The sequence below is a fragment of the Syzygium oleosum genome, unplaced genomic scaffold (assembly GCF_021117445.2).
Source record: "Syzygium oleosum isolate NSW1041296 unplaced genomic scaffold, Sole_v2.1 Sole_v2.02, whole genome shotgun sequence".
NCBI classification, from domain to species: domain Eukaryota; kingdom Viridiplantae; phylum Streptophyta; class Magnoliopsida; order Myrtales; family Myrtaceae; genus Syzygium; species Syzygium oleosum.
Genome location: NW_026607486.1, coordinates 9,950,015 through 9,962,760, shown reverse-complemented (window position 1 = coordinate 9,962,760; position 12,746 = coordinate 9,950,015). Strand labels below are relative to the sequence as shown.

The 12,746-nt window shown below is 40.5% G+C and overlaps 1 protein-coding gene across 1 annotated transcript; it reads right to left on the bottom strand.

The window, feature by feature from the left end:
- Positions 1-95: 95 nt before the first annotated feature.
- Positions 96-4,900, bottom strand: LOC115689728 (tRNA-dihydrouridine(47) synthase [NAD(P)(+)]-like). Its single transcript, XM_030615874.2, has 10 exons — positions 4,516-4,900; positions 3,554-3,670; positions 3,222-3,458; positions 2,784-3,045; positions 2,439-2,695; positions 1,684-1,956; positions 1,183-1,464; positions 916-1,036; positions 601-770; positions 96-500 (listed from the first exon to the last, which is right to left on the bottom strand). Exons 1-10 carry the CDS (start codon positions 4,789-4,791, stop codon positions 402-404), a joined length of 2,094 nt encoding a protein of 697 aa, XP_030471734.1. The 5' UTR covers positions 4,792-4,900; the 3' UTR covers positions 96-401.
- Positions 4,901-12,746: the final 7,846 nt, after the last annotated feature.

Sequence of the window (12,746 nt, the reverse complement as noted above, 5' to 3'; positions counted from 1 at the left end):
GAAAAAATAACAATAGAAACTTGCTTATGCTTGTTGCTAGTACCTGCTCAGAACCCCCAGATGAAACTGGAAAGCAACTATGCGAAACAAAAAGGTTGTCCAAATTCTAAAATTTTTTATGCTTTATTGAATACAAGGTAAAAGCAGACATGTCGAGATGGATAAATTATGATCTCACGGTTGTTGAAGTAATACATTGCTTTGACAATGCCCGCGCAGCGACCTAGCCGTCCTGTTTATAGCCATTTCCAGACGCTGCATGGGTAATTTCCGGAGGCTCGTCCTAAGACAAGATTCACAGCCTCAAGGCATATATCAGTATAATTGCCACACGAAGACATCGCGGGACCAAAATCACTACACCAAAAGAATGGTGTCATATCATGCAAAACTCTTCATAATTAGCCATTCTCTGCTCTGTCATAAGCATTTGATTTATGCTTTGGCGCAAAAGTGAAGCCATCTGGAACTTTACCAAGAAGCATTTCTGAGATCCGAACCTGCAGGGGTAGGAAATTTATATCAGCACTTATAAGCTTTTACTGCTCACGGTATCTTTCCACATAAATTTTGGGTTCGGAACAAAGGAGAAAATCATACCCAGTCAGCTGCAGAATCAGATGCCATTAGTGTCTCCAGGTCATCCCGACCATAGTAGGAGGGCGGACGCCAATTCAGTTGCTGAGGGACGACTTCCAAAAGCCCAACTGGTACATATCTATACGTGTAGCTCAGCCATTCCAACAAGAAATGTCTAGTTGTCTCCACTCCTATGTAAGAAAGAGGTATTACTATTTTCATCATTTTACTCACAATAGAAGAAAAAAGGCTAGTCCTTCCTCATCTCTTCATGGCAATAACTTGTGTTCTCATCATTCAGTTATCTAAAGAGACGGTGAGCAAAAATGACAATACCTTTTCTGTCGGAACCCCAATGCTCAAGTCCAAAGCGAACATAATCCTTCAAAATGTTCATCCGCTCCCCAGAAGTAATATCCCAGTGTCTCTGTTCCTTGATTTCAGTGAATAACCAAGGCTGGGAAAAAGATGACGAATATCACTGTCTAAACTTAGTATAATAAAACCATGAAAACGTGATGAACTTAACAATCAGGATAATGTCACAATATAAATATTGAAAGCAAAGAAAGAAAGAGATAACAACATGCTTGAGTTCCAAACCTTAAGTAATGCCCCTCGAGCAATCATGCACGTAGAAAGGCTGGGGCAGTCAGACTTGTGCTTGTTCCAGTCAACATAAGAAAAGATGTCCCCGTTCCCCAGGACTTGCAGAGAATCAGGGGCTCTTGCAGCACACTGATATATGTAGTCCCAATCAGCAAGCTTACTATAACGCTGCTGACGTGATCGGCCATGAATGGTAACTGCACTTGAGCCCCAGTAACCAATATCCGCAATCAGTGAGTCAATGCGATTTTTCCCTTCAAAATAAGCTGTCCTCACCTACCAATCAAATAATTCGGAAGATAAGTTTGAAAGAAAAATTCCCAACCAACCAAGGAAATGCAAAGAAGCTCGAGTACACAACATGACAAAGCATGTCAATTTGAGGCCAAAGAAACAAATCATAGACACAATTTCCAATTTGATTAGATGTTACCGACTGAGTTCATTGTTTTTAGTCCACACAGCCTGTTACGACTAGACTGATCATTCATATACCTTGACAGTGATGGGTGTGTCTACTGTGCCAGAAGCTGCTTCTATGATGGCTTTCATCCGCATTGGCTTAGTAAGAAGAGCTGATCCAGCACCCTTGTTAACAACTAGATCTATCGGGCAGCCCATGTTAATGTCAATGAAATCTACCGTACACTCTTGATCTATTAGTTCAACAGTCCGTGTTACAGTGTCTGGATATGCCCCACATATCTGTACACCAAATATATCCTCAGATGAATGTCGCCTCAGCAAAGCCCACTCCGAAGCTTGACCCTGTTCAACCATTGAGTGGTACATAAGAAACGAGATGTTTATACTTGGAAAATAGTGAATCCAGGGAGAAGAATGCTAATGCAACTGATGATGGTATCCAGGATGTTAATTCTGGTGTCAAGATCAATACATCCATCAAGGAACTATAACCGTGAAGTGTACATAGAGGCGTTCGATATAATCTGCACCACTAGTTTACAACATTACTCCTACCAAAGGGAAGATATAAAAACCAAGTAACATATTCAAAGCTCGAATTTGTCTAATATCTTCCTACTAATGAGATTCTTGAAATTGGAGATATAACAGCCCCAAAAACAATGCTTGTTAATTCAATTGAATAGCATGTGACACAAACCCAAAGGGAAAAAACTCCATGGTTGCATGAAAGCAAAAGTACATAATGTTCACTGATAAAAGCTCCAGAATGCTAGAGCAAAAACATGAGTGCATAGAACATACACATATGCATTTACATGTACCTGCAATAGATTTGTACCCATAGCCATTTCACCACATGTTACATCAGCTCCCAAGGATTTGCAAACCCTTCGGAAAGGTAGATTTCCAACAGTGGTCAGAGGGGCAAGGTACAGCTTATCCCTCAAATCAATGAGCTTTTTCTCACGTGGGTGCAATTTAAGACTTCTATCATTCTCTGTCATCATATTATCAGTTGAGGCTTCTTGTTCAGTTATCGTGTAGCTTTCTTTAGAGGCAATCTGCAGGATATGGGTTCCTGTTGCAACATAATCAATAAGTTCCAGATTCATGGAAGAACAAGAAGCTGTGCAATGAAGATTCACCGCGACACTAAGAAAAATGACCATTCTCGGTTTCGCTAGTGGAGTTCTCCTCTTCAAGAACATTTTTCTGCTTTTTGGGGGGTCGGAGTTCATCAGCAACTGTATCATTGATGGCGACGGCACTATCCTCTTCGGCAACTTCCCGTGGATGGTCCAAGTTACTAGTCATTTTGCTAGGAACCGCATCTTTACAGCCATTTCCATTAGCAACACTACAGTCCTTTGAAGCAGGTTGTTTACTTTCCACTTCTTCCAAAATCTTCTTCACTGACTTATTGTGAACCTGAAGAAAAGAAAACAAGATTGACATATTAACATCTAGTTCTTTTAAGCAAAGTACACAGTAAATCAGTAAAAATAGTAAACAAGATGGAGAAAGATTCAAGAGACACATGAATAGGACTTGATCTGAATCCATCCAAAGTGAGAATATAACTATAGGAGCCATAGTATACTTACCAGAAGGCCAAGAGTTTTAAGACGGGCTTCAGACTTAGGGAGTCGCATTTTGTTCTTCCACAGTAGTTTCTGTACATCTTTTTTCAGCGTATTCATTTCGAAACTTTGCTTGTGGGAACTCGGAGTAGAGGCAGAAGCAGCATCTTTGTGTGTACCAAAAAATCTACAGGCTAAACCAAAAGGGCATGGCTCCTCAACACCCAAGAAAGGGCACTCTCCCTCCAAATCAGTTGGTTTCTTCATTTAAAAGACCAAAGGATGAATGATAGATGTATCCAAAATAACCCTAAGATAACAGCGAATATATCGTCAGCAGATTACTAGTTAAGTACCTGAGTGTTAAATGCTTCCAGGTCATGGCTAAAGCGGCACTTATCTTGGTAACGACACGAACTTATGTCACCAGTTTTTGCAATCTCAGGACAGAGATTTAAAGCAGATTTCTTTTCCTAAACAATTAGAAACGGACATATCATGGTCAGAAACTAAATGCGAGGGAGCAAATAGATTTTTTAGAATCAGAGCACTTAGAACTGGAGTAGCATCAAAGGAATAGGCTAGCACAATCAGATTTCTCAGAGTAAGAAGCGACAATCCTACAAATCAGTATATCTACTTAAAACCACACAATTTATTCGAAAGTCATGGTTTCAGAACTCCTGCCTTCTCTACATAAGCAGGTGACAAAAGCTGTTAATCTTAACTATGTCCTTTCATCAATCATAATACTTGAATTTAGCAACAGAAGACAGATAAATATCCCATAAGTGCCAAAGACTCATTCTTCCCATTCCTTTCCAACTTCAAAAGAGCTTCCTCTCAGCATCACAATATTAACAAATGAATAAGAAAGCTTTGCAAACCATACTCCTAAGATCGTACCGACACAACACCAAACACAAAATCATCAACTAGCTCCTCAGCCTACTCATAAACACATCATCCTTATAGGTAAAGTTCAAGACAAACCCACGACTTTTAGCAATCATATGGGATCATTAACCATCAAAGTGGCTCTTACCAGTGCACAAGATCATGTTTTCATGTCTAGACCCTCATCTTACTCAGGACAAGATTCAGTTTTTACGCGATGGCTTTGAGATAAGTCGACAGCAACTACATAAGAGAGCAGGAGACCATGCGTTCTTACATTCAATTTACTTTACACAACGAGACAAAAGCGAATCAATGTCCCGAGCAAGTGCTCGAGATGTTTGAACAGTGAACTGAGCATTTCTCGAGGCAAAGACACGTACACGCTCAAAGACATCGCGAGGAGAGAGAGAGGAGAGACCTGCTGGCGTTCGCGCTTCAGCTGGCGTTTCGACTTCTTCTCCTTGACCAGCCCCGACTGCGGAGCGCCCCCTCTGGCCTCCGGGGCGGCGTTGCTCTGGCCGGAGGAGTAGGGCCTGACCGGAGGAGGCCGGAGGAACTCGCCCTTCACCGGAGCTATGGCTTTGGCGATGAGCTCTTCCGGCGTTCGATGGGCTCCGCTCGCGTTCGACGAGGGGGCGTCCCCAGCCGTGTCCGGCGCAGGGAGTTCGCCGTGCTCCGCCGTGGGCTCGGCCATGGGCGGCGAGCTTCAGTGAGGAGCCTCGTGTGCTCGGTTCAGTGTTGTCGGAGTTCGGCGTAGGGTTTTGTAGGTAGTAGAAGTAACTGCCCCCCAACCAACAACGTTACGGCTGGTTTTGCATATATACCACATATTACGAAAAACAATTGTAAGTTTTCAATATATCGATTGTACATGATTCGGACTAGGGTTGTGCAATGGCGAACTAAACCGAACCGGTCATGGAAACAAGTGTGGTTTCCGTTCTAAAAATTTGGAGCCGGTATTGTGTGGATAGGTGTAGAGTTCTGGGTGTTGAACCCACCCATCTAGCTAGGAACCGATTAAAATCTGTTTTATGGAGTCGGAAAAAGATGATATATCTTTTTTAAATGAACTTAACTTCTTTATCGCTTTATATTTCTATTTGTTTTGTATTGATATTATTGTTCATACTATTTTGCTGTAACTGCTATTTATCTTGGTTTTTTTTTTAAATGAGCAAAGGAAAAAAGAAACCGGTTCTCGGGTAGACCTTGGAACTGGACCAGACGATAGAGTGGGTTTTAAGGCAAACAGAGTAGATTCTAGATGCCAAAAATTGAGAAACGTGTTCCAAGTCTGGAAACAATCCATTTTGAAACCGATCCCCCCTAGTACAAACAAGAAAATGCATTGAAAACGACAATATTTGTTTATTTCGCTGTTCAACAAGATCTGTAAAACTTTTAACTTTGCTTATTATAAAAGTAAACTCTCATTTTAAATTCTCCGCTTCAATTTATTTTTCTCATCAAAAAACATTTTCACAAGCTAAACTTGTAATATCATAAACACGGGATAAGTACACTAGGAGTGCCATAACTTTCGTATGGCGTTCACTTGAGTGCCATAACTTTTTTTTCGCTCACTTGAATGATATAAATTTGAAAAAACGATCATTAAGTGCCATCAGCGATTTGCCTCGCCGGAAAATTCGACGTGGATGTTAGTCGTTTTATATGGTATCGCCGGCGCTGACGTAAATATTTAATAAAAAATTTCAAAAAGAAAAATTTCACATCGGAATGGAAAATTAATAAAAAAAATTCACATAAGACGATTCGCTGGGAATGGCATTCAAATGATCGATTTTACTCCGATGTGGTACTCAAGTGAGCCCATACGAAAGTTATGACACTCCTGTTGTCCTTATTCTAAACATTTTTATTTATAAGTGAAAAGGTTGGGGAATGCCAATCAATGCAGTTATCCCTCTGAATTTATCATAAGGTTCCCACGTAGACAAATTGCCTTGCTTTAATTAATTATTTATAAGACATATTAATAGAAGTGGGTACTATATATATAAAACTAGGTATTTCTCATGAATGAGGCCTATTGCTTATAAAATCCAAAATATTTTAATTTAACTTTTAACAAAGATCAAAATTAAAATATCATCAAAAAAATTATAATGTGCTAATACATAAGTAGTATTGAGGGACAAAATTTAGTAACCATTAATTAGACTTGCCAAATGAGTCATAGACCCATTTATTAACCCATATATGATGGGTTGAGTTGTTATATGAGTTATTTATATTAAATAAATGAGTCATAAATGGGTAAGCATGGTTCCAGAGTAGAACCTGGAACCTAAGAACCGTGGGAACCTATTTGGTTCCAGGTTCTAAGATATGCAGGGTAGGTTCCACGTTCCAAAAATTAGGAAATTTATTTTGACGGGTAGGTTCTAGGTTCTAGGTAGGTGCTTGGTACCTGTAACCTGTAATAAGTTTGTGTTTTTCTTTGTCTGTATCTTTGTGTGATCCTGCGATATTTCATGGCGTTCGATGATAAGTGTATAATCTGTAATCACTAATCTGCGGTTCCATTTTATGATCGAGACTTTTACTTTGTTAATGTTTTATATTATTCGTGTGTCTAACTATAAGTTGTGGTAAGTAGATTGTAGTAGCAAATGATGGTTATTAAAGATGATGATTCACTGCAATCGTTCAATTAATAATATAGGTGGAACATGAGTAGACCTTAGAACTGACCCTAGAACCTGTGACAGGTAGGTTCCAGGTTCCAAGATATGCAGGGTAGGTTCCAGGTTCCAAAAAATGAAGAACCTGTTCCAACCGATAGGTTTTCGGTTTCAGGTGGAACTTGTACGGAACATGGAACCGCTCACCCCTAATTATATGGGTGTTAAATTGGTTCACAACTTATTTAGACCAATCTCACCTCCTATGACTCTCTCCTTCATTCTCTCTAAATCTTACTTGATCTCACGCTTGCTCACTCCGCGTTCTAACCTCAATTTGGATATAAGTTTTCCTACATTGGATTAAACATTATTGGAAATATGGTTTGATATCATCGAAGATATGAATCGATTCCAATTGAGATACCAATTTTGATTCTAAACTGATTGATTTAATTAATCCGTGATTGATGTGTACAAGGTAGGAAAATGTAATCTTGAATATCTTTTCCTATTTTTCACCTTGCTTTCTAGCATTATAAATAGAGCAATGTACATGTACACAAGATATAGCAATACAATTACATTCTTCTCCAATATCCTTTCAATTCCTTTCATGGTATCAGAGTAGTCCATTTAGGTCTAGCTTCTGCAATCCTAGAATTGCCTTCGGTTTATTTTCTGACTTCTTGTTGCAATCTCAATCCTACAAAACAAGCTAGAACACTGAGTAGGAATTCAAAATTTTTTGTTGATACCAGCAATCCTTTAATGGAAGAAATCACCAACTCACCAAAACACCAAGCCTCATACTCAGTTGATCCAAATGAAGAAGAACCGTCTACTATTCAACAATCTGCCGGATCTGCTCCTACTCCAGTTCATATTCCCGGCCTAATCCAGTGGCCAACAGTTCATTGGTATCCAGTTCAAAATCAATGAGCCACCGGACCGAGTCAGACATCTACCCAACATAGCCCACAAGGAGAGGATAGCAATCCAGGCCTTGGAACCAACCCGGATGGAGGTGGGTCGGTTCCCCTTCAGCATGGAACCAACCTGAATGGAGGACCGGGTTGGACAACTTTGGGTTATGCATCCGGATCCATTCCACCGGGTCTAGGGACGAATCCCTACCCGGCTCTCCAACCCGAAATCCTACCCTATGCGTTTCCCGTCAGTGGCGGCTGTCTCAAACCTGGCGACCCACTCTACACGTTGCCAGCCGACAGACCTAAGCTGCGGCTCATCAACCTACAACTTGCCGGACCGCACAACTACAATGCTTGGGCTCGAGACTTCCGACGAGCATTTGTAACAAAAGAAGGATGGCTTTCTCGACGAAGTTGTTCCTTTTTCGACCGACGAACGTCTCCGGCGGCAATGGCAGAAGTGTAACCAGTTGGTTCTCACTTGGATTGGAAATTGTCTCAACCTCGACGTCGCAGCCGAACTCCCACCACCTGAGGACTCGAAGAAAATGTGGTAAAATATCCGCGAGATGTATGGGCGGCTCGATCGAGCGAAACTGTTCACAATCACTCAAGCCTTGTCGGAATTGAAGCAAGGGAACCTCTCTATTACCGCTTGCTTCAACCGGCTTTCGACTATATGGAATGAGCTCGAGGCGGCCAAGGAACAGCTCGAAGGACCCGAGAGGACGCTCCGACAGTACCGAACGATGAAGAAAGGGAAAAAGTAACTCATTTTTTGCTAATCTTGAATGAGATGTACTCACCTTTTCGGTCACAAATCTTGGCGATGGAGCCAATGCCGACGCTTAGCCGGATTTACCAGCTGGTCGTCCAAGAGGAAAGTCAGCGGCTAGCCACTGCTGAGCATGTGAGATTTACCAGCTCCGGCCAAATCGCTACACGGCGTCCATAGAGGGCTCGAGAGCGTTGAGCATCCACGAGTAGTGGCTGCAAGGACCGACGGAGATGGAAACCCTAAAGGGTTTCGAATAGACGGCTGTGATCAGAAAGGATCAGACGGCTCTTATTCTTTCATCCATCTGCCCCGATCCAACGGCCCTTATCATGCCACGTCGGCACCAGCATATAGGCCATCTAACGGCCCACGAAATTCCACGTGGACATAGAAATCTAATGGGAAAAATTCAAAAACCAAAGGTAAATATTGTGAATATTGCAAACGTCCACGTCATAACATTGATACATGCTGGAAGCTACATGGAAAGCTGAACGATAAAGACAAAAAGGACAAAGAATTTTCTGCTTACCAAGTTTCTGCGTAAAGGACTGATGGGGCATTCCAAACAATTATCCAAGATCAGTACCAAAATATTATGGAGGCCCTGAGTCGATTAACAACTAGTAACAAGACCGGAAGTTTTTCGGGTACTTTTCTTTGCAGGATGAATTCAATATCAGTTGATGCATGAATAATTGATTCAGATGCCAGTGACCACATAATTTGCAATGAGAAATTATTTTCCGATGTTCAAAAGAAACCATACTCTTCCATGCCAGTACGTCTTCCAAATGGGAACATCACTTACGTCACCAAAATTGGCATTGTTCATCTCAGTTCAAATATTATCCTCAGAAATGTCCTATATATTCCTGATTTTGAATTCAATCTCTTATCCGTTTCAAAAGGTTGCAAGGATAATCTTGTCGTCCCATATTCAATTCCAAAAATTGCTTCTTTCATGGACTGGCAGATTGATGGGCTTGGGTAGTGTTGCACAAGGGCTATATATTTTGACCAGTTTCACAAAAGATTTTGAGTTATTAAGTAAAAGCATTTACTGTAATGCAATTGCTAGTAATAAAAATTTTATTTCTCATTAGCGCTTGGGTCATAGTGTGCGTTTTCCTCATCCCAAATGTCCAATCTGTCCTTTGGCAAGACAATCTCGGGCACAATTCCCAATTAGCACATCTCGAGCCGCTAGTGCCTTCTCATTACTTCATATGGATATCTAGGGTCTTTACCATACCCCTCATCGTGACGGCTCACGATTTTTCCTCACCATTGTTGATGATTATAATCGAGCTACTTGGGTTTTCCTTATGCAATCCAAGAGTCAAACCTTTTCTCATCTGTCGAATTTCATCTGTCTAGTCAAAAATCAATTCCGCAAATCTGCCCAACGAATTCGTATAGACAATGAACGCGAGTTCTTTACTGCTAAATGCATGTCTTTCCTATCCTCCAAAGGAATACTCCATGAAAGCTCTTGCACATACACTTTTCAACAAAATGGGATTGTTGAGCGCAAACATCGACATCTCTTGGAAGTAGCTCGAGCTCTCAAATAACAAGCTTCGAGCCCTAAAATTTTGTGGGAAGATTGTGTGGTCACGGTAGCCTATTTGATTAATTGCATGCCAACTCGAATTCTTGATGGGCGAACTCCTTTTGAGTTGCTTTATAGAAAACAACCAAGGATTGATCATCTTAGAGTGGTTGGCTATTTATGCTATGCAACAACTGTGGGCCCTCGAGATAAAATGGAACCTCATGCCAAACGGTGTATTTTAATGTGATATCCTTCTTTGCAGAAAGGTTATCGTGTTATGGAGATTTCTACGGGGCAATTCTTTGTAAGCAGAGTCGTTGTCTTTCATGAAGACATTTTTCCATTTGAAGAAATTACATCTTCGTCACAATCCTCTACCTCGGCATCCGACCATCATTATTTTTTGTCAGAAGAAGACTTATCTGTGGGTTCTCAATATATAATGATTGCGCTTAAGCCACACGTACCAATCATGACGGAATCCTTAAACCAAGGGGTTGAATTGCTGGTCTCATCATATGAGGATATCCACTCACTTAATCCATCGGCGACTTCTCCACCGTGGATTCATCATGAGTCGTCTTCTCCAACTCCTGAACAGACTAGAACTATACAACCTCGACGTTTTGGGCGTCATACTCGTCCTCCCACACAGACTAAAGACTACGTATGTCCAACATTGAATTCTCTAGGTACACAATACCCTGTGTCCTCATATGTTTCATTTAGTCGACTATCACCAGAACATATGTGTTGTATTAGTCGCATTTCCAAAGAACAGGAACCATCTTCTTACAATGAAGCGGTATGTGACCCCCAATGGCAAAATGCAATGGAGGCTAAACTAAATGACCTCATGGAAAGCCATACTTGGGATATTGTTCAATTGCCACCACATCGAAATGCGATTGGCTACAAATGAGTATATAAGATTAAATTCAAGGCAGATGGCTCAGTTGAACAATACAAGGCTCGATTAGTTGCGAAGGGATTCACGCAACGGGAATGTTTTGACTGTCATGAAACTTTTTCTCTAGTGGCTAAAGAAGTTGCTGTTCGCTCTTTCTTATCCATTGCTGCTTTTCGCAATTGGTCATTACATCAGATGGATGTTCATAATGCTTTTCTACATTGAGATCTAGATGAAGAGATCTATATGGAGCTTCCACAGGGTTTAACGCAAACAGGAGGAGTCTCGAGTATGTCATCTACGTAAATCCCTATATGGGCTTACATAGGCTTCTAGGCAATGGTACGCCAAATTTACTACGGCACTAACCAATGCGGGATTCCATCACTCCAAACATGACTATGCTTTATTCACATGGAATGAATGTACTTCATCAATTTATTTATTGATATATGTTGATGATATACTCATCATGGGGAATAATGAGTCTGCTATGGCAAGTTTCAAAAAATATCTTCACTCTACTTTCCACATTAAGGATTTGGGGCCTCTCAAATATTTCCTTGGGATTGAAATAGCTCGATATGACAAAAGAATTTGCCTCAGTCAGCGTAAATTCGTTTTGGAAATTGTTTTAGAAGTAGGATTATCATGATGTAAACCGGCTGTTATACCGATTGAACATAATATGCAGCTGACAACACGTGAATATGATATGAGCTCATCTTCATCTGTCGAAGATCCATTACTTGAAGATCCATCGGGATATCAATGGCTTGTTGGAAAATTAATATATCTCACCATGACGAGACCTGATTTATCTTATGCAGTACAAATACTAAGCCAATTCATCCATAATCCAAAACAATCTCAAATGAACGCAACACTGAAAGTTGTAAAGTATTTCAAGGGATGCCCAGGACTTGGTATTTTTCTGTCTCGTGATTGTAACATGAAGATGACAGCTTACTGTGATATAGATTATGCTACTTGTCCAATGACCAGAAGATCCATCACTAGTTTCTGTATCAAGTTGGGAAGATCACTCATTTTATGGAAAACGAAGAAGCATTTGATTGTCTCATTATTGTTAGCCGAATCAAATTATCGAGCCATGTTGAAAACTACTTGCGAAATGGTTAGGTTACGAGGTCAACTCTCAGACCTTGGAGTACAAATTGATGGACCCAGTAAATTGTTTTGCGATAATGATGCCGCACTAAAATTAGCGGCAAATCCAATTTTTCATGAAAGGACTAAACATATAGAAGTTGATTGTCATTTCACTCGAGACAAGATACGAGAAGGAATTATCACGACAAGAGGAATTGGAACTACAGAGCAACCTGCAGACGTTCTTACCAAACCATTATGTCAAAGATAACATGCATACCTATTGAGCAAGCTAGGCGTCCTCGACATATACAGGCCACCAGCTTGAAGGGGAGTATTAGAAATATGGTTTGACATCATCAAAGATATGAATCGATTCCAATTGAGATACCAATTCTGATTCTGAACTGATTGATTCAGTCAATCTGTGATTGATGTGTACAAGATAGGAAAATGTAATCTTGAACATTTTTTTCTATTGTTCACCTTGCTTTCTAGCATTATAAATAGAGCAATGTACATGTACACAAGATATAGTAATACAATTACATTCTTCTCCAATATCCTTTCAATTCATTTCAAACATTAAAGTGTTTTAGCAATATGGGTTGGGTCAGGATGTGTTGGGTATGAGTTGGGTCAAGTGAGAGTCATTACATTTGTATTGCATGGCAATAGATCAATTTGAGTCGTACTATTTTCAATCT

What these genes read in the sequence shown, in the direction of transcription:
- LOC115689728 (XM_030615874.2), bottom strand. Translation starts at nt 4,791, where the DNA reads ATGGCCGAGCCCACGGCGGAGCACGGCGAACTCCCTGCGCCGGACACG. An exon ending in CACTAGCGAAACCGAGAATG is followed by an intron (nt 2,696 to 2,783) that starts GTCATTTTTCTT and finishes ATGTTGCAACAG; the next exon opens with GAACCCATATCCTGCAGATT. An exon ending in ACACACCCATCACTGTCAAG is followed by an intron (nt 1,465 to 1,683) that starts GTATATGAATGA and finishes TTTGATTGGTAG; the next exon opens with GTGAGGACAGCTTATTTTGA.